Source organism: Otolemur garnettii, unplaced genomic scaffold (assembly GCF_000181295.1).
Source record: "Otolemur garnettii isolate 467f Iridium unplaced genomic scaffold, OtoGar3 scaffold00029, whole genome shotgun sequence".
Taxonomy (NCBI): domain Eukaryota; kingdom Metazoa; phylum Chordata; class Mammalia; order Primates; family Galagidae; genus Otolemur; species Otolemur garnettii.
The window spans coordinates 15,747,523-15,767,928 of record NW_003852424.1 but is presented as its reverse complement, the minus strand read 5'-3'; the positions used below and the strand labels follow the sequence as shown (position 1 = coordinate 15,767,928).

At 49.9% G+C, this 20,406-nt stretch overlaps 2 protein-coding genes across 2 annotated transcripts in view; one reads left to right on the top strand and one right to left on the bottom strand.

Annotated features, from left to right (window-relative positions):
• The window catches only part of TLE2 (transducin like enhancer of split 2), a 33,512-nt gene extending 31,997 nt beyond the window's left edge, over positions 1 to 1,515 (top strand). Inside the window, exon 20 of the mRNA XM_012804466.2 lies at positions 1,245 to 1,515. Within this exon, the coding sequence (XP_012659920.1) occupies positions 1,245 to 1,352 (108 nt within the window). The 3' untranslated portion in view covers positions 1,353 to 1,515. The remainder of the gene's footprint in view (positions 1 to 1,244) is intronic.
• A 2,427-nt stretch (positions 1,516 to 3,942) lies between these two features.
• On the bottom strand, positions 3,943 to 16,070 carry TLE6 (transducin like enhancer of split 6). The gene is made up of 17 exons (XM_023512489.1): positions 16,024 to 16,070; positions 15,340 to 15,427; positions 14,184 to 14,266; positions 13,059 to 13,104; positions 11,294 to 11,335; positions 8,241 to 8,303; positions 7,878 to 8,142; positions 7,745 to 7,767; positions 7,289 to 7,355; positions 7,121 to 7,197; positions 6,979 to 7,016; positions 6,185 to 6,437; positions 5,845 to 6,095; positions 5,071 to 5,212; positions 4,580 to 4,730; positions 4,310 to 4,386; positions 3,943 to 4,212 (listed from the first exon to the last, which is right to left on the bottom strand). Exons 2-17 carry the CDS (start codon positions 15,388 to 15,390, stop codon positions 4,108 to 4,110), a joined length of 1,734 nt encoding a protein of 577 aa, XP_023368257.1. The 5' UTR covers positions 15,391 to 15,427; positions 16,024 to 16,070; the 3' UTR covers positions 3,943 to 4,107.
• Between the last annotated feature and the right edge of the window lie 4,336 nt (positions 16,071 to 20,406).

Below are 20,406 nucleotides of genomic sequence, written 5' to 3'. Positions count from 1 at the left end.
GCTCACAGCAACCTCCAACTCCTGGGCTCAAGCGAGTCTCCTGCCTCCGCCTCCCAAGTAGCTGGGACTACAGGCGCCCGCCACAACTCCTGGCCATTTTTTGGTTGCAGCTATCATTGTTGTTTGGGGGGCCCGGGCTGGGGATTCGAACTCGCCACCTTAGGTATATGTGGCTGAGCCACAGGCGCCAAGCCAGCAACCTCAAACTCTTAAGTGATTCTCTTGCCTCAGCCTCCCAAGGAGCTGGGACTACAGGCATCTGCCATAACGCCCTGCTATTTTTGGTGGTAGTTGTCATCATTTGGCAGGCCCGGGCTGGATTTGAACCCGCCAGCTCCAGTGGATGTGGCTGGTGCCCTAGCCACTGAGCTACAAGTGCCAAGCCATTGGAGTGAAATTTTTGAGATACAGTCTCACCCTGTTGTCCTGGGTAGAGTGCCATTGTGTCATAGCTCACAGCAACCTCAAACTCTTGGGCTTGAGCAATCCTCCTGCCTCACCTTCCAAGTAGCTTGGACTACAGACACCTGATACAACACCCAGCTAGTTTTTCTATCTTTAGTAGAGATGTTTTCCTCACTCTTGCTTATGCTGGTCTCGAACTTCTGAGCTCAAGGGATCCTCCCGCCTCTGCCTCCCAGAGTACTAGGATTACTGGTGCGAGCCACCAGGCCCGTCTGGAGTGGAATTTCTCTTAACTTTCATGCAACTGCCAGACTGTTTTCCAAATTTTACATCCTCACTAGCAGTGAGTGAGGTTTTAAAATTCTCTATATCCACACCAACACTTATTGGCTGTCTTTATTATAGCCATCCTAGTAGGTGTGGTTTTTACATATTTAAATGGTTACTAAAAAAGAAAAACCCAGACTATGTCACATAGACATATTTAGAATTTAGGCAACACCTAAAATATTTACTGTCAGGACCTTTATGAAGATTGCCAACCCCTGGTCTGGGTCATTGTGCTGTGTGACTTTGTCCCTAAGTTTCCCAGAAAAGCAGCCTTCGTTTTTATCTTTCCATGTCAAGGGAATAGACTGCTCTTTCTAGGAAAGCATCACTTATCCAGAAGGGCTCAGCTCCAAAACACCTCTCTCTAGAAAAGACATCACCTTCCTCACTTCTGCTGAGAGAGTCCTGGCTCCACTCCTGGGTCTGACTCTGCCCCAGAGGGACCACACACACCTCCTTGGGAGGCCTCACCTCACCTCTCCCTTTTCTTTCCCTCTCCCTGCTGGCAGTCTAAGGAGTCATCCTCAGTCCTGAGCTGTGATATCTCCAAGAATAACAAATACATCGTGACAGGCTCGGGGGACAAGAAGGCCACTGTGTATGAGGTGGTCTACTGAGAACCCCTCTTCTACATGCCCAGCCTGACTTGTGAGGGACAGGGAATCCTGGACAGAGAGCCAGCAGCTCCCACTCCAGCCATGCTTGTGAGCGCTAAGCCCATGTGATGTATGGCTGACTACCTCCCTGCTGGGTTTGTGGCTAAGGGGCAAGGGATGTTGGGGGAAATAAAGGTATTTATCACAGCCGCCTTTCTGCCTTCGGCTGGGGAACCAGCAAACATTGCTTCGCTTGGGCACCGTTACTGGGATGAGGCAGCTTCCTGATTGTGTAACTCTAGGTAATGAGGATTGATTCCATGTGAAGGACACTACTAAGACAGTTGCATTGGGCATGATCAAGTAGATGCTGCTGGGTAACAGATAGGGCCAAGGGCCAACTCCCCAGTTCAGTGATTTTGAGACAGAATTTCAAGCTGTAGCCCTGGATAGAGTGCCATGGCATTGTCACAGCTCATAGCAACCTCCAACTCTTGGGCTCAAGCCATCCTCTTGCCTCAGTTTTCTAATTTAGTAGAGACAGGGTCTCTCTCTTGCTCAGGCTGGTCTCTTTAACTCCTAGAGCTCAAGCCATCCACCCACCTCAGCCTCCCAGAGTGCTAGGATTATAGGCGTGCGTCACAGTGCCCAGCCCATCTCAGTGGTTTAACACAACAGGGGTTTATTTCTTGCTCTCACTCAGGTGGCATGCAGGGCTTTACTCCAAGCAGTCCCTCTGGGCTCCAGACAGGAAGTTTCCCTACCTTAGTATGTAGCTTCAGAGTCTGAAACAGCATGGAAAACAAGCTGCCCACTGCTTTCTGGAATGATAGCTTATGCTTATAATCCCAGCACTTTGTTTCAAAAAACCAAAACAAAACAGCATTACTGTCACCCTGGGGTTGAAGGCCATGGTGTTATCATAGCAACCTCCAAACTCTTAGCCTTGACTGGGAGCTATGGTTAACACTTGTAATCCTAGCACTCTGGGAGGCCTAAGTTCAATAATTCAAGACCAACCTGAGCAAAGCAAGACCCCAGTCTCTACTAAAAATAGAAAAAAACTAGCTGGGTGTTGTGGTAGGCACCTACAGTTCCAGCTACTTCAGAGGCTGAGTCTAGAGGATCTCTTGAGCCCAAGGTTTGAAGGTGCTGTGAGCTATGATGCCACAACACTCAACTCCAGAGCAACAGACTTAAAAACAAAACAAAAAAACCCCCAAAACTCCTGGGTTCAAGCAATCCTCCCACCTCAGCCTCCCAAGTTGCTGGGACTATAGGCACCTAGCTATTTTTAGAGATGGGGTCTTGCTCTTGCTCAGGCTGTTCTTAAACTCCTGAGCTCAAGCAATCCACCTGCCTTGACCTCCCAGAATGCTAGGATTATAGGTGTGAGCCATCATGCCTGGCCTCTGAAAAAAAACTTTTTAAATTAGCTGAGTGTGGTGGCACATACCTATAGTCCTTGCTCCTTGGGAGGCTGAGGCAAGAGGATGGCTTGAGCCCAAGAAGTGGAGGCTACAGTGAGCTGTGGTGATGCCACTGTACCAGTGAGACCCAGCCCCCTCAAAACTAAGTACTCCAGTCCCAGATTTCCTGTATCTTTCACTGGTAGCCCTCGGATAAAATCATCCCAAGGGTCAGACTAAGTGCAAGGGACAAGGAGCTATGTACACATGGCTATTTGGGGTGCAGATGCACTTCCTGTGAGACCCAGAAATGATTCCTGAGAGCCTGACCCACAGTACCATGTTCAACAAATGTCATTGTCCAGGAGAGGTGCTGGCTAATCTGAGCCTGATTAGATGAGAAACAGCCAATTGAAGGTCTAGAGAAGCCTGTGCTGGGTGGAGAGGAACAACATGTGCTATGGCTAAGAATGAATTTGGCTGGCAGATGCAGGACCAGCCAGGTTCTGGGGGGAATGAGGTGTCCAAGTGAAGAGTAAGCTTGGAACAGGAAGTAGGTGGCAATCAAGAGTTCTGGAATGCTGGGGGGTGGGTGGGGGGCAACAGCAAGGATGTTGCTGGAACATGTTAGCTGGAAATGGCAGGGAAACAGAGGGCCCACTTAGAGTGAGAGTTTCTGAAGATGCTCAGAGGTGGGATAATTCTCCAGGTTAAGGAAACTAGACCCACTGAAGACATCTAGGCTTCTTTCTAGCCTGGAAAGGGTGAAAGTTGTTTTCTGAGCCCTATTTGGTGTGGAAGGGAGGCCAACCAGCAAAACTATCACTAACCAATGATTCAGGTCACTAGGGCTTGACTGTTCTCTGGGATGGGGTCATCCTGGGCCCTGTAGGATGCTGAGCAGTATCCCTGCCTATAATCACTCCATGCCAGGAGTAACCCCCCAACCGAGGGTTGATAACCATATCGAGGTTTGATAACCATAGATCTCCCCAGATATCACACAAGGGAACAGAATCAATTATTTGAGACCCACTGGTCTAATAGGACAAGTTGTGGGAAGGACCTCACATCCCACCCCTGGAATCACACAGGAAGCACCACAGGACAGGTTAGCTCAGCGCAGCAGGCTAGAAAAAGTCCTTCCAAACTTCAGTTAGACAAGCAGGGCTAGGACGGGGATAGGACAGGATACACCTGCTCTGCTTTTCCTGGTTGCTTTATTACCTGTGACAAAGATGAGAGTCTGAAAACCACTGACTCTTGCAATGCATGGATGATCCTTCCCACTTCCCTCCACCACCAAAAAAAAAAAAAAAAAAAAAAAAAAAAAAAGGAGCTGGAGTTGAGTGACAGAAGGAGGCCCCTCAGTAGGTGATCTGGTACACTGAGGCATGGTCCCCAGACCCTGTGATGATCAGGCGGTTGTTGGAAGACACGTCACAACACATGATGGAGGAGGTCTCGGGTACCTAAGAGGGCAATGGGTCAGGGTGAGCCCTAATCTCCATCCATGGGTTCATCATGGCCCCTCTGGGGCCAACGCAGGGTCCTGCCCCACCGAGGTACCTGGAACACCTTCATCCCTGTGGGCATACTATGGATGCTGACCAAGTCGTCCATGCCAACGCTCACCCACCACTGGCCTGGGAGTAAACAGAGGTGCCCAGTGGTGGGAAAGCTTAGCTGCTGAGGGTCAGATCCCACCTTTCCCCCCTGCATTCCCCTGCCAGGGCATCCCCAGGAATGGTGGCTGCTTTAGGGTGTTCTAGAGGGACATAGGGTGGTGTCTTGTGGAAGGCTAGGGGCCACAGGAGATTTCCCACAACTGCCACTTACCAAAAGGGGAGAACTTGAGGCCCAGGACAGTGCTGCCATTATCTCCCACCACGTGTGTCCTGTCTCCACTGGTGTGCTGCAGCCACTGCTGCCCATTAGCCATGCCCAGCAGCACACAGTCCTCTTGGGGGCTGTGGGTTAGGCTCATTATCTGGGGGAGGGAGACAGGCAGCATACAAGAACCTAGTCAAGTCCCAGCCTAGCCCAGGAGGTAGGCAAGAGCCCAGGTACCCACCCTGCAGGCTAGCCACCTGACCACTTTGTAGTTGTGCTGCCCCAGGCCAAGAAGCCTCACCCTGTTGGTCTATAAAATAGGCACAATCCTCTCTACTTTGTACCTGATACTGAATTAAGGGTGTTCAACATTATGTGGGCAACAGCGGTGAATATTCCTAATGACCCTCATTCTTACAGTATTACCACGACTCATGACCAGTCCCCTTCCCACCTTCAGTTGTCTGACCAAGCAGCCCTCACCCCCACCCTCACACCTGGGACTCATATTGGTACTCCTGAAGCTGTTTCACCATCCTCTGGTCCCAGCACCGTAGACAGGCATCCAGACCCCCTGTCCAGATGTTGTAGTTTTTGACCACCATGCTTTTGGCTCCATTTGGGTAGGCCATGAAATCCCTGGCCAGAAGAGACAAGGGGTGGGGGTCAGGACAAGACTCTAGGAGTTGGGCCCCACGAACCACCACCACTACATATAGGCACTGAAGGGACAGTGTCACCACCCAAAAATCTCTGCCTTCACAGAACAGATGGCAAAGCCAGTAGAAACTGTACACCAAATCCCAATGCTGCCTCTCTCCATCCACCTGTAGCCATGAAGAACCTATAGCATCCTCCCCCATCCTCCCTCAGTCTACCTTCACTTTGAGGTGGCTCTAAGGGATCCCTTCAAACAGGGTATGGGAATGTGGGTGTGGGTGGGTGGGCTGTCGTATTAGCCATCAACGCCTGGAAACATTTATATATCATTTTACATTTTTACAACAAATTAGCCCTTCTAAGAAACTTCTGACTTTGGGGTTATCACACTCTGTTGAGCTGGAAAACTGAGGCAGACAAAAAAAAACTGTCTTTTCCTGCCTGCAAGGAAATAGCCCAGTCAACACCTGAATCTGTATCTTCAACTTTCTCAAATCCAAGTTTAAAGTGGCAAAGGCCTTTTGGCTTTGAGAGTGCTGGATCTCTGCCTCAGGGTGCTGGAAACAGGACCCAGCCCTTCCTGGTGCCCCCAACCCCAGCCTGGGCCATACCTGATCACGCTGTGATTCCGCAAGTCCCACACCCTGACTGTGCCACTGGAGAAGCCGGCAAAAATCAGGTTATCATCAAGGTCGGCAGCCAGGGCCTGGCAGGAGAGACCTTCACAGGGCAGCTCACCTTTCACATGCAGGGAGGACGCTGCCAGGTCCCACACGCTCACACTGGCCAGGTTGTAGCCACCTGTGAGCAGGGCCCTGCTGTTTGAGGAAAGCAGGCAGGTGCGAAGATAGGCCCCTGGGGTCTGGGATGGGCAGAGTCACCATGAATAGGCAGCTCTCACAGACCTCTTGAAGCCCAGCCCCACTAGAAGCGTACCCTGCCACCCCTCACCTGTACAGGCAGGTGGCTCTCATGGAACCTGTCCTTGGCCATCTGGCCAGTCAGGCTCCATATCTTGACACCACCCCTGCTGCAGGTAAATGCGTGCCGCGTGAAACTGCTGACCGTTGTGGCGAGCACCGACTCCCCATGTTCCAGTGTCCGCTTCTTTTCCAGTTTGAATGGCACAGCCGTCCTCTTGGATTGCAAGGACATGGTGTCTGGCCTCTTCCATGCATCTTCGAAGTCCTCAGGATCCCAGGATCTTGGGAGGGTAGGCCTTGAGTAACTGGCCTGCCTGTGAGCCCCTCAGTGGAAGCCATGAATCCAGCCCCAGAGGGGCTTTGTTCTTTACTGGATGTTGAGGTCTTCTTAGGCCTTTGTTTCTCTACTATATTCCCCCCCAAATCTTACCAAATAGGCCCCCTCTTCCTTCTGCCTGGAATGCTTTGCCCCATAAGGGAGAACTCCTATTCATCCTTTAGCATCCCAACCATTAAGCCTCTTCCTCCAAGAAGCCTACTCTTCCCCCTATCTGGGCTTTCCCAGCCTCAAACTACAAGATTGGGACTATTTGCATCCAGCTCTAACACAGCCCTTCCTCCTTCCCTAAACCCTTTGAACCAAGGGTGGTTGTGAGAAAAGGAGCAGTGATGGACTCTGCAGGTCCAGGTGGAGAGAACAGCATAGTGGTGCTGGGAGGGGGGGAGACAAACCTACACCTTTGGTTCCCACCACCTGTCCAAGAGTAGGTAGCACGGACTCCCTGCCACCCCCCTCCCCAAGCAAACAGTGCAGACACTTACATGGGCTTCAGAAATGAAAAGGGTTTTCCCACAGCCTCCTGCAGGTGGGTGACATCACAGCTGCCCCATTCCGCCCACTTGTGCCCACTGCCCCATCCCAGCAGCCTTGATGGGGTAGTGCCAGGTCAGGCCTGGGTCTTACCTGGGGCATACCCTGGCTATTGCTCCCTTCTTGGGAAAGGTTTGGGGGCCGAGTGGAGGTCTTGGGCAGATTGGGAGCTGGACAGAGACAACAGGGCCTAAGCAGTGTGCACTGGCATCAGAGAGCTGGCTGCACCTTCCACCCAGCCTGGTGTCAACCCTTTCCTACTGGGATTACTCGAGGCATCCTCGGTACACAGTTCTCTTCCTTCATATGAACCTGGGGCCTTGCTTTCCTGCCCAAAGGGAAGGGAAGAATCTGTTAGGCCAGTTGACTTGTCCAGGGCATCAAAACCAGAAAACCTTAGGGATACCCAGGCAGTGCCTAGAAGAGGACTTGTCAGAAGCCTGGGGTCTCAAGTCCTCCTTGCCCCAGCAGAGCTAAAGAAAGAGTCTCAGTGCATGGTCCTGGAAACCCCAAACTCAGATTGTACGCTATTCTAACACAGCCTGTCTCACTAGAGTCCTTCTGGGGGATCCAAGGGACAAGGCAGACAGCAGGATGCAGGTGGAGTAGGCAGATCCCATAGAAACTCCCCACCTTGACCCAAGGGAGCCCAACCAAGATAGCCACCCAGCCCAGAAGCCCACCCCTGTGGATACAGACCACGTGTTATTTACTTACCAACCCTGGTGCCTGCTCTGTCACTATGACAACAGGAGAAGAGGTGAGGGGTGGGGAGATAGTAGGTTCACTGTACAGCCTCAAGACATAGCACAAGACCACCCCATTTCCCCTCACTCCCAGGGAGACTCACTTCTGTGTCTCAGGTCTTTGGACTCATCATGGACACCAGCAAAAATCTGCCAGAGCTGCTCGGTCAAAATATCTTGCCCAAACTGGGGTTCATTATCCCAGGGCAGCTGAGTTTCTAGCTGTGTGTCTGTTCCAAAGGGCCGCTGGAGCCAGTCAGATGACCTCATGGCCAGGACCTCTTCGAAGTTGGACTCCTGCGGGGTCTTAGGCTCTAAGTGCTGGGGAACTTCAGGGCTAGCTGGACTGGCAGATGAGATCTCGGCCACCTGGAACAGCAGGCACAAGGGTAGTAAAAGACGCAGGGATACACCCTTCACCCAAGCCAGGAGCTGGACCACTGGTCCTTGTGAACACAGAAACCTACCTCCATGGATGAAATGCTCTGGGGTTGGCTACGGCTCTCCACAATCTGTAAGAGGTTTCCTACCTAGAGGGAAGTCGGCAGTTAAATGTTAATGCAGTTAAGGCTTTGTAACCAACAGTGCACCATTTTCTCCATCTATAAAATGGGGAGGTACAACCTACCTTTTTTTTTTTTTTTTTTTTTTATATACAGAGCCTCAAGCTGTCCCCCTGGGCAGAGTGCCGTGGCATTACAGCTCACAGCAACCTTCAACTCCTGGGCTCAAGCGAGTCTCCTGCCTCTGCCTCCCAAGTAGCTGGGACCACAGGCGCCCGCCACAATGCCCAGCTATTTTTTGGTTGCAGCCATCATTGTTGTTTGGCGGGTCCGGGCTGGGGATTCGAACCCGCCACCTTAGGTGTACGTGGCTGGCGCCTTAGCTGGTTGAGCTATAAGCGCTGAGCCGGTACAACCTACCTTGAACTAAGGTTTTGGGGCAATTAACATCCTGCATAAAGTTCTCAATACATGCAAAAGCCAGCCTTGGTGGTTGGTGATAAAAATCTAATCCTGATGGCTGGTCACCACTATGACACAAATAGATTCAAATTCTACCTGGATTTTTTAGGATTTCTCAAAATGAAAATCTCCAACATCACTATCCTTCATTTAAAATGGCTTTGAAACACAAAACAGTGCAGACATATACCTCCCAGCGTGAGGAAGACATTTTAATTTGCTTAAACAAACCTTGGATAAAGATACTTAAAAACTCAGTTATCTACCAGGAAAAAGGAATTGGAACAGGACAGCAGGGGAAACCCATAAGTGTGTAACTTTATGGCCTTTTTATTTAACAACAAAAAGCCATATGACCACTACTGAATCCAAACTTAAAAAGTAGTTTCCTAATAAATGGGATAAAAACTAGACCAGCACCATCCAATACAAGTATAACTGGAATTGTGCACATGAATACAAAACGTTCTAACAGCCGCATTCAAAGTATAAAGACCTTGGTGGCACTAACTCTAAATATATTTTATTTAATCCAATAGGTCTAAGATATTGTTCCTGTGTACAACTCACAAAAAGATCGTGGAGCTTATTTTTTTCATTCTTTCAAAGTGGGGTGTGTAATTCATATCATAGCTTGTCAGAGTTTGGATCAGATCCTGGTGGAGTGCCCAGGGGCCAGGGCGTTGGTCATCACATCACAAAAGCAGCTGAGTGTTCCAGGGTTTTTTTTTTTTTTCCCTCTTCTGTAACAGTTTTCCCTCAGCAGAGTAGATATGGGAGGGGCTAGGAGGCAGGACCCTCCCTGGGAGCTCTGGGCTGCTGCCTCCTGGGGCAGCCAGTGATGGATTCCTGGGCTGTGCCAGCCCAGCGGCACAAAGCCCAGGGGAGCCCTCTCCAATTCACCCTGGCTCGTTAATGCGCAATTTACCGGCACTTTAATGTGCTCAGCATGAAAAAGTATGGCTCTCTCCTGCCTGCTAGCTGGCCCTCCCTGGGGAGGGCAGCCCGGACGTGCAGGCAGCACTGGGATGGGGATTTTAAAAGCACAAGGAGGCTGGGAAAACAAGGAGCTGGAAGTAGAGGGGTAGGAGATGGGGGAAGGGTCTGCCTTGGAGGGGCTTGGCAGCTGGGGATCCTGGGGCCTCCTCTATGGGGCCTGGGTAGGGACCCTCCTGGGAGGGGTAGCAACAGAGGGGTTCATCATGCCCTCTCATCCCCCACATCCTGATACTCAGTAACTGTGGCTAGGTAGGTCCACAATTCAATTAATTCTTACCACTAAGCCACCATCAGTCCACACCTGGACTCTTCTAACTGGTCCTCTGGCTTCTGCCCTCATCCATTACCCAATCTGTCTGCCCTCTCTGCAGCAGGCCCAGGGAATCTGTGAGACCCTGAGTTAGGCCCTATCCCATCTCTGCATACATGGCCCCCATCTTCCTCTGGGGAAAAGCCCAAGTCATCTCTGAGGACCAGAAGGACCTGCACAACCTACCCTCACACCTCCCCTTCTTTCCTCCCTCCCTCCACTCCTCAGTCTGCTCTAGTCGCACAGGCCTCCCACTGTGCCTTCAACATGCCATGTAGGGTCTGGTCTCAGGGCCTTTATATACAGGCTGTACTCTCTGCCTGAAATATTTTCCTCTGTCCCAGACAGCTACACTTCCTCTAGTTTCTTTCAATACATCACTCAGATGTCACCTTCTTCTTAGGGAGCCTTCCCTGACCACCATGAACTGCAACCCATGACCCCCTTGCACCCATGGGGCTGGTCTGTTCCACCCCCTCCCTGGCCTTACTTCACACACTGTGTACCAAGCTCTGCTCACCCCAAAGGCAGGGAGCTTTGTCTGTGTTCTTCTTTGCTATTTCCCTGGCTTCTACAATAGTATTTGGCAAGCAGGTGATGGATAAATATCTGTTGAATGAATAACCATGTTCCGGTTGCTTCCTGGCCCCCCTCTATCCTGCTAAGTTGCAGACATGGCCCTGGGCCCCTGCCAGTTACATCTGGCACAGGCAGAAAGTCCTGCCAGCACCCAGGAGAGAGGGCCAGGTGGCGGGAGGACAGGCAAGGGTAGAAGTAGTACTTCAGCTCGAGCCAGGCGCCCCAGGCTGGCAGGTGGGAGCCTGGCTCCACCCCAGCTTGCTCATGATCTGGGTCCTTGACAACTCTCAGACACATGGAAGACCACAGCTTGGCACATCACAGGCCCTTACTGTCTGAAACAACTGACCTACAGAGGATCACTCAGGCCCCACAGGGACCCTCGAGCAGACCAGAAAGGACTAGCCCACCCAACTTCTGAAAGAGACTCAGAGAGAAAGCAGATGTACCCCTGCAATGTGGGAGGCCCACTAACATCTCATAGGAAGCTCCAAGTCAGGGGCTGTCCCTCTTCTACCCATAGCCCTCCATGGCTCCCATATCCCTCAGGGTCAAAGCCCAAGTCCTCTCTACAACCAACAGTGCTACATGACCTGCCCCATCCCTTCTTCCCTCTCTGGTGCCCTTCCAGGAGGGATGGCCACACCCCAACCCCCTGGACACTTACCTGCTTGTGGTGTTCTTCAAGATCATGCTGGACCTTGTGGAGCTACAAAGGAACAATTGACATCATGCTGGGCGGTGGGCCCCAAGTGCAGGTGAGAGTCAGGGTTTGAATGCTGTGTGCTTTACCCTAGCCATGTGACCCTGGCCAAGTCTCTCCACCTCTCTGGTTTCTACTCTTAAATGGGACAGCTCCTACCACACTCAAGATGGGATAAACTGGGAGCTCTCTGGATTTCATTCTTGATGTAAGGTAAAAGTCAAATCCTCACTGCAGTCCACCAGGCCCTCCCCCTCATCCTTACTCTGCTCCAGTTAAAGGGCCTCCTCACTGTGCCTCTAACACCCCAGGCTCTGTCCTGCCCCAGAGCTTTTGCAAAGGCTGTGCCTTCTGCCTGGAGTACCCTTTCCTGTTCTCTCCAAGGCTGGTAGTTTCACCACTGAACGTCACTTCCTCCGATAAGACCTTCACTGCCTTGCCTTGAAAAAGTTTATTTTCTTACTTTTTTCTTTTTGAGACAGAGTCTCACTATCTCACCCTGGGTAGAGTGCCGTGGCATTACAGCTCACAGCAACCTCCAACTCCTGGGCTCAAGCGAGTCTCCTGCCTCCGCCTCCCAAGTAGCTGGGACTACAGGCGCCCGCCACAACGCCCGGCTATTTTTTGGTTGCAGCCATCATTGTTGTTTGGCGGGTCCGGGCTGGGGATTCAAACCCTCCACCTTAGGTGTACGTGGCTGGCGCCTTAGCCGGTTGAGCTATAGGTGCCGAGCCTATTTTCTTACTTTTTTGAGACAGTCCAACTTTGTCATCCTCAGTAGAATGCTGAGGTGTTATAGATCACAGTAACCTCAAACTCTTGGGCTCAAGCAATCCTCTTGCCTCAGCCTCCCAAGTAGCTGAGACTATAGGTACCCGCCATAATGGCAGACTATTTTTTAGAGATGGAGTCTCGCTCTTGTTCAGGTTGGTCTTAAACTTGTGAATGCAAGCAATGCACCTGCCTTGGCCTCCCAGAGTGCTAGGATTACAGGTGTGAGCCACCATGTCTGGACTAAGCTGCATTTTGACGCTCAATAGCTTCATGTAGCTTATGGGTGCCATACTAGACATTACCTAGAATCAGAGCATCCTGAGGCCAGGCACAGTGGCTCATACCTGTAATCCCAGCACTTTGGGAGGTCAAGGCAGGAGGATAACTTGAGGCCAGGAGTTTGAGACCAGCCTGAGGAACATAGTGAAAGCCCATCTCCACAAAAAAATAGAAGGAACAGCCAGGAGATGGTAACATGTCTTTTGTCCCAGCTATTCAAGAAGCTGAGCCAGGAGGATCTCTTGAACCCAGGAATTCAAGGCTGCAGTAAGCTGTGACCTTATTGCATTCCAGCCTGGGTGACAGAGCAAGAGCCTGTCTCTTAAAAAAAAAAAAAATCCCAGGAAGTTCTAGAAAATAGTACCACACTGCAGTGGGCAGGGACTTCGGCTGTGCTGTATCCCTGAGCAACAAACTGTGGCCTGAATGAACACCCACTTTGAATGAGAAATTTCTAGTTTTTGAGGCACAGTTAATACTAATTAAGAAAAACTCACATGAAGAACATTCACTCAATGTGTTAACTCACTTGCTCAGGAATAAAAATAACTGTAGGGGGGAGGTTCCTCCACCAGGCTGCTGAGGATACAGAGAACAGCCTTTCTAAAACGCTTAGTAGGCAGGGTGGAGGGACAGCTTGTCCCTCCTGGGTAGAGGCTACTTGGGTCTGGCTTACCGAGTTACAAATGCCCTCCAACTTTCCAGCCAAATGAGGGGGAAACCTGAGTGGGAAGAAAGAGTTGTTGGAAGATCTACGGCCTCAGGTCCCTTCCCCAGAGCAAGCCCCTCCCTCAACCCTGGAGCAGGGCCCAGTATGGGTGAGAACTTGCTTTAGAAGCCAAATTTAAGGCTCGGGCACCTGTGGCTCAAGTGGCTAAGGCGCCAGCCATGTACACCCAAGGTGGCAGGTTCGAATCCAGCCCGGGCCCGCCAAACAATAATGACAGCTGCAACCAAAAAATAGCCGTTGTGGCGGGTGCCTGTGGTCCCAGCTACTTGGGAGGCGAAGGCAGGAGACTCGCTTGAGCCCAGGAGTTGGAGGTTGCTGTGAGCTGAGATGCCACAGCACTCTACCCAGGGGGACAGCTTGAGGCTTCTGTCTAAAAAAAAAAAAAAAAAAAAAAAGCCAAATTTAAAGTAGTGTCCAAAAAAGTTCAGTACGATTTTTTTTTGTGTGTGTGTACAGTTTTTGGCCAGGGCTGGGTTTGAACCCGCCACCTCCGGCATATGGGGCTGGCACCCTACTCCTTCGAGCCACAGGTGCCGCCCCAGTTCAGTAAGATTTTAATGCAGTATTTCCAATAAAATTAAATGTTAACAAATTTATGCTGAACAAGAAAATCTCAAAATTTGAGACATAGTGTCACTTTGTCACCCCCAGTAGATTGCCATGGTATCACAGCTCACAGCAACTAATTCTTAGGCTCAAGCAATTCTCTTGCCTCAGCTTTCAGAGTAGCTGGGACTACAAGCACCTGACACAATGCCTGGCTGTTTTTGAGATGGCGTCTCCCTCTAGCTCAGGCTGGTCTCAAACTCCTGAGATCAGGCAATACGCCCACCTTGGCCTCCTAGAGTGCTGGGATTACAGGTATCAGCCACTGCGCCAGGCCTGAAAATCTCAAAATTTAAACCAAAGCTAGGATCAGTTATTACTGGGGTGTCCTTTTGTTTCATACTTCTGTATGAATGTCACTCATTGGGTTGGGGCTTCCAGGCCACTCACCCACGTGACCCTGGGGAGAGGGACCAGGTGGGATTCCTTTCTAGTGGGAATGAAAGCCCTTGGAATTAACCTCACCTGGTAAACTGCTTAAACTGCTCCAGGATTCCCTGATAATTTACGGCTGGAGAGCTCTCTGAGGTAGAAATCCCAGGATGAGGCTGGAGAGGTCAAAGAGGAGATAGACAAAATCTACAGCTTTCCAAATGTCCAACCCCCGACCCAGGTCTCCATCCCATTCAGAGTTTTAGGTATAGCCTTGTAGGTGGCAGGGTAGGGTGGGATCGCCTAAACCTGAATTTGCTTTCTCTCCAGTTATTTAAGTACCTAAGGAGTATCTTCCATTTTGCATCTTGGTCTAAGTCTAAAATATTCACCATCTGGCCCTTTTACCAAGAAGAACAACAAAGTTTCCCCACCCTGGGCTAACCTGTTAGAAATGGTCTTCTCATATGGCACACCTTCTGGGTGCAGAACACAACTACAACAGGGACACTCCCAACAAATGCAAACATTGTAACCTAATTGTTAGTACCCTCACATTAATCTGAAATAAAAAAATAGATATGTGGCGGGGTGGGGGTGGAAATGGTCTTCTCTAGAACACTGTGACTGACACCTATAATCTGAGCAACTCAGAAGGATCCCTTGAGGCCAGAAGTTCAAGACCAGCCTGGGCAACATAGACAAAAATGAAAAAAAAAAAAAAGATTCTCAAAAATAACGTGAAAGTGTTTCCTTTGGCAGCACATATACTAAAATTAGAACAATACAGATTAGCATGGCCCCTAAAAAAAGAGAAAAGATGAAAAATGTTAGCACCAGCTACTCAGGAGAGGCTGGGGCAGAAGGATCCTTTGAGCCCTGTCATTCAAGGCTGCAGCGAGCTATAATTGTGCAACCCCTTATCTAAACAAAAAGTTTTTAAAAAGTCATCTCTAGAAGTAAATAAACTGTGTGTGTAGTGGGAAGTGGCTTTTGTTTGCAAAATATTAACTAAATACATGATGTGTCCATGTGTTTTATCACGTGTGATTAGGAGTAAGCTTAATTTTAAGACTACACCTTTCCACCTGAGCTTCACTGTGGCTGTGGTGAATTACCAATTCTATCTATAAGACCTGGCCTGCGCTAGTCCACTTCACAGGTGAATACAAGATCAAAAGGGATCAAGAAAGCTGGGATTGGAGTTTGGGCTCTACACAGGGCTAATGCCACCCCATGTCCTCCTCACCAAAGTTTCTTTGAAGGTAACCCTGGGGCTGGGCTGGTCCCTAGAAGTCATCTTCAGGCTGTAGACTCCAGGACATTAACCAGAGACCCTAAAAAAATAACAAGGAGATGGCAGGTCTTGAGGGCATAACAGTTCCAGGAACAAAACCAACCCCTACCCTCATCAGGGGTAGGGAGAGCCTCCTGCCCCATTCACTTTGGTATCCCTCCAAGACCCACCCTTGGACCCCTCACGCCCTTCCTGACCTGCAGCAGAACCCCACTGCATTCCTTATATCCTTGATTCATTCTTCAATGCCTCTACTGGCCCTGATTAATAATGGGGACCCAAATGGGACTGAGTCATAGTTGCCTCTTTCCCACTAGACCTAACCCTCTGAGGTGGAGGGAGGTGGTGCTGGGAGCAGTTAGGGATAGGGTAGCCCAAAGGTCGCCACAGCTCAACCTTAGTTTTGAGTCAATTTCCTAAAGCATGAGATTAGTGGAAAGGGGTTTTGAAGGATGAGTAAGAGTTAGCCCGGTGAATAAAGGCAATTTATCAGACAGAAGGAGAAAACTTTCTTTCCCATCACTGCTACAGCACCAAGCCCTTCCTTACTTCAGTTCTGTCCTCAACGCCTCTCCAGCCCTCTCCCTGGGTCAGGAACCATGGAGTCCCCTCTGGGAAATGAGTCTTACAACTCACCTCCCCCAGGATGGAGGCGGAAACTGCTGAGGTCGGCCAAGTTCAGGCCAAGATGAAACACCTTCTCCTACCCCAGTCCATCCCCCCTCTCCCCACTGGGGGCCATTTGACCCGTCGGGCCCCGCCCCGCCCCGCCCCGACCCCGCCTCGACCACGCCTAGCCTCCACCTGGACCGCAAAGCGGGTCAATGAACGCCCGGCAGCTGCACGTGGGATCGGGCTACGGGGGAGGCGGCCGGAGGCGTTTACCAATCGTAAGTCCGCATGCCCACGTGGGCCACATCCACTCTCTCTGATTGGTCGGTTTACCCAGGTCGCCGGCCTACCCGTCAATCAACGAGCCGGGAGCCTCCGCTTAACCCTTGCGGTCCCACTGCCCGGAAGCGAGCTTTGCAGAGCCACAGGAAATTTGAGAGTCCCAGCAGGGACGGGGATGTGTACGAGGGCGTGGGGCTTGGGAGGTCACAGTGTGGGACGTGGGGAGGAGTCGGTGACGAGAAGTTGCATTGTTTATTGAGTCTGATAATTTTCATCATCTTTAAAATTCTTACCCCAATTCTTAAATTTGGGCTAATTACTGTTTCCCTCAATATCGAATGAAGTGCAATGCCAAGGAAGCGTCAAGTCCCCTTTCTGGTGAGAATTTACTAGCTGTGGTCTCCTAGATCCTCTGCTTCCTGTGAACCCAGCCCGGAGCTACACATTTATTAGTGAATTTTCCCAACTGCCCTCCCAGCCCTGTGACAAAAGGTTTGAGAACTAAAGCAGAAACAGAAAAGGCTGGAGGCTGTGTACAGTATTGTCAGATTCTAGACGGGGTTGCAAGATAGTAACAGTTCTGAGGTAGGGCAGAACTAGGCTGGTCAGAGAAGCACAGGAGGCCAGTAGGGCTGGATGGGCCTAGAAAGAGATGGGCTTGGAATGATGTCAGAGAGAAGACACCTGGGAGAGAGGGAAACCTCTTGCATGTGGGTGGTGGAGATTAAAAAGGTGTTTTTGCCTAGGTGTGGTGTCTCACATTTGTAGTTCTAGCATTTTGGAAGGCCAAGGCTGGAGGATTGACTGAGGCCAGGAGTTTGAGACCAGCCGGAGCAGGAGCTATATGCTGCCTCTATAAAAGATAGAGAAATTAGCCCAGTATGGTAGTCGGTGCCTGTAGGTTGTTGTGAGCCAGGCTGACATCATGGCACTCTAGTCTGGGAAACAGAGTGAGACTGTCTCAACCCCCCCCCCCCCAAACACAAAAAGTTCCTATTTGGAATATGAATGATCAGTCCAGATCTTTGGACTAAGAGATCTAGTTTTTTCCTGCCCCAGAATTTTTGCACTGTCTGTTCCCACTGCCTGGGACAGTCTCCTTGAATAGGCACTGGCTGGCTCCTTCACTCTGGCAGCTCTCTGCTCAGAATTTACCACCTCAGTGAGGTTTCTGACTCCTTCCTTCCCTGTATCTCCCTCTTATTTTTTTTCTCCCCTCAAATTGGTTTGGATTGGAGCTAATTTTGTAATTTCAGTGGCTCCTGTGGTGGAAGCCTCCCAAGCTGGCTTTTAACCCTGCTGTGTTCAAAATTCATTCTGTCAGGATTCTCTTGCAGAGAGGCATCCCCTCCATCCTGTGACCTCCCAGTGTGACACAGGCCCCCCTGGGTAGGTCTGATGACTTGGGATCCAAACCCCACCAGAGAACTCTTCCTCAGTTTCCCCTGTTCTGGTGGGAACTGGAGGGTTTGAATGTTGGAATGAGTAACCCCTGGAGGTTATAATGTAAACACGTGACAAAGTGTGGGTTTTGCGGCTGGTCTAGGGGGGAGAAAGTGAAGGGGCTGCTGTATAAGAGAAGCAGAAAAGGTTTCCCTTTTTCATCTTTCTCTCACCCTTAACTGAAGTGTATTTTTATTTATGGTCTGGTTTGCTAATTGCTGTCCGCTGTGCTGTGGGCTATGCTCCTCCCCTCTTCTGGGCTGTGGATGTTCAGCTGGGTTGTATCACACCCTACCAACTAGGTACATGTGGCTATCTAAGTGGAAATTAATTAAACTTTAAATTAAAAATTCCATTCTTTGGGTGCACTATCCATGTGTCAAATGCTCAGTATTGACATTGTCTAGGGAGCTGGTCACTGTACTGTACTGGACAGCAAATATCTAGAATATTCCATCATTACAGAAAGTCCCTCTGAACAGTGCTGATCTGAGGCTCTTAGAAAAGAGAAATTCTGGGTTCATATAGTAATCAGAAGCATGTTTAACAGTCTGCATTTCTACTTGTTAAAGGCCCCCCTGCTGTTGGGGTTGGGGTGATATTTGGTGCTTCCATTGTTAGGTTGTCACCCTTGGTTATTCCTTTGTCTGTCGTTACTCCAGCCTGGCCAGCAGAGAGGCCACCTCCCTTGAGCCTTTGAGCTCTGGGCGGGTGACAGATGACACAGCAGAGAGAAGGGGAGGCCAGAAGCTCCTTCCTGTTCTTGGCTTTTGAATTGCTACAGTTTACTTGGAAACTCAAGGTCTGGAGGAACCTTTGAAAGAAAAGGCTTTTACAACCCCAAAGCTTCAGAATTTTTCTTTCTTTATTTAAAAAACATTTGTTTAGAGACTGGGTCTTACTCTATTATCCAGATAGGAGTACAGTGGCACAATCATAACTCACTGTAACCTCTGACTCCTGGGCTCCAGTGATCCTCATGCTTCAGCCTCTGGAGTAGCTGGCACCTGGTGCACACCACCATGCTTGGCTAATTAAAAAAAAATATTTTTAGTAGAAATGGGTTCTGGCTATGTTGCCAGGCTGGCTTCAAACTCTTGACCTCCAGTGAGCCTCCTTTCTTGGCCTCCCGAAGTGCTAAGACTGGAGAGGGAGCATGAACTACCAGACCCAGCCTTGGAAGTTTTGTTTAAAAATGAAAACATCAGGTGGTGCCTGTAGTTCAGGCAGCTAAGGTGCCAGCTGCATACACCAGAGCTGGTGGGTTCGAATCCGGCCTGGGCCTGCCAAACAGCAATGACAACTACAACCAAAAAATAGCCCACTGTTGTGGCGGACACCTATAGTCTCAGCTACTCGGGAGGCTGAGGCAAGAGAATTGCTTAAGCTCAAGAGTTTGAGGTTGCTGTGGGCTATAACACCATGGCACTCTACCCAGGGCGACATAGTGAGACTTTGTCTCAAAAAAAAAAAATGTATTTTCTGGATAGTTCTGGAGGACAGAATCCAGGTGTGAGCAGGCTCATGCTCCCTGGGAAGTCTGGGGGTTGGGAGAGGAACTTTTCTTGCCTCTTCCAGGCTCTGGTGTAGTTGGCAATCCTCCCTGTCCTGTCTCGTGGCTTCATCCCAGTCTCCGCCTCTATCTTCCTATGGCCTTCTTCCCTGTGCCTCTGTCTATGTCTGGATTCCCTTCTTTTTTTTTTTTTTTTTTTGCAGTTTTTTCTCCAAGTCTGGGTTTGAACCCACCACCTCACCACCTCCGGCATATGGGGCCAGCACCCTATTCCTTTGACTCATAGGCACTGCCTTGGATTCCTCTCTTTTTATAAGGACACCAGTCATGGGATCTAGAGGTCACCTTAATCCAGTGGGACCTTATCTTAACAAATTACATCTGCAACTACACTATTTCCTAAAAAGATCACATTCCCAGTATTGGATAGAGGGGGCTATTATAACTTCAATATATCTTTTTGGGGGACACAATTCTACCCACTACAAGGCTCAGAAAAGAAATTAAGTGTTGGCTCAGCACATGTGGCTCAAGTGGCTAAGGCTCTAGCCACATACACCTAAGGTGGCGGGTTCAAATCCAGCCTGGGCCTGCCAAAAACAACAATGATGGCTGCAACCAAAAAATAGCCAGGCATTGTGGCGGGCACCTGTGGTCCCAGCTACTTGGAAGGCTGAGGCAGGAGACTCGCTTGAGCCCAGAAGTTGGAGTTGCTGTGAGCTGTGATGCCACAGAACTTCACCCAGGGAGACAGCTTGAGGCTCTGTCTCAACAACAACAACAACAAAAAGAAATTAAGTGTCAACCTAAATAACAAAGAGAGATGCTCTCTAAAAGAAAATGATACTTCTTTGGGAATGGTGCATTGAATTCGGAATTGTGTGAAGATTCAGGGAGGCAAAGGAAGACAAAGATTTTTAAAGAAAAAATGAGGATTACATAATTGTATTGAGATAATTTTCCTTGGCTACAAGAATCACTAACAAGCGTGACTCTAGTCTGGGGTTGGACCTGCAATTGCTGGGTAGATATCCTCATAAAAGTATATAACCTTGGGGTGGCACCTGTGGCTCAAAGGATCTGTGGATATGGGGAACCAGCCCCATATCCCAGAGGTGGCAGGTTCAAACCCAGCCCTGGCCAAAAACTGCAAAAAAAAAAAAAAAAAA

What these genes read in the sequence shown, in the direction of transcription:
- TLE6 (XM_023512489.1), bottom strand. Translation starts at nt 15,390, where the DNA reads ATGACTTCTAGGGACCAGCCCAGCCCCAGGGTTACCTTCAAAGAAACT. An exon ending in TTTTCATTTCTGAAGCCCAT is followed by an intron (nt 6,438 to 6,978) that starts GTAAGTGTCTGC and finishes TACCCTCCCAAG; the next exon opens with ATCCTGGGATCCTGAGGACT. An exon ending in CCTCAAGTTCTCCCCTTTTG is followed by an intron (nt 4,387 to 4,579) that starts GTAAGTGGCAGT and finishes GTTTACTCCCAG; the next exon opens with GCCAGTGGTGGGTGAGCGTT.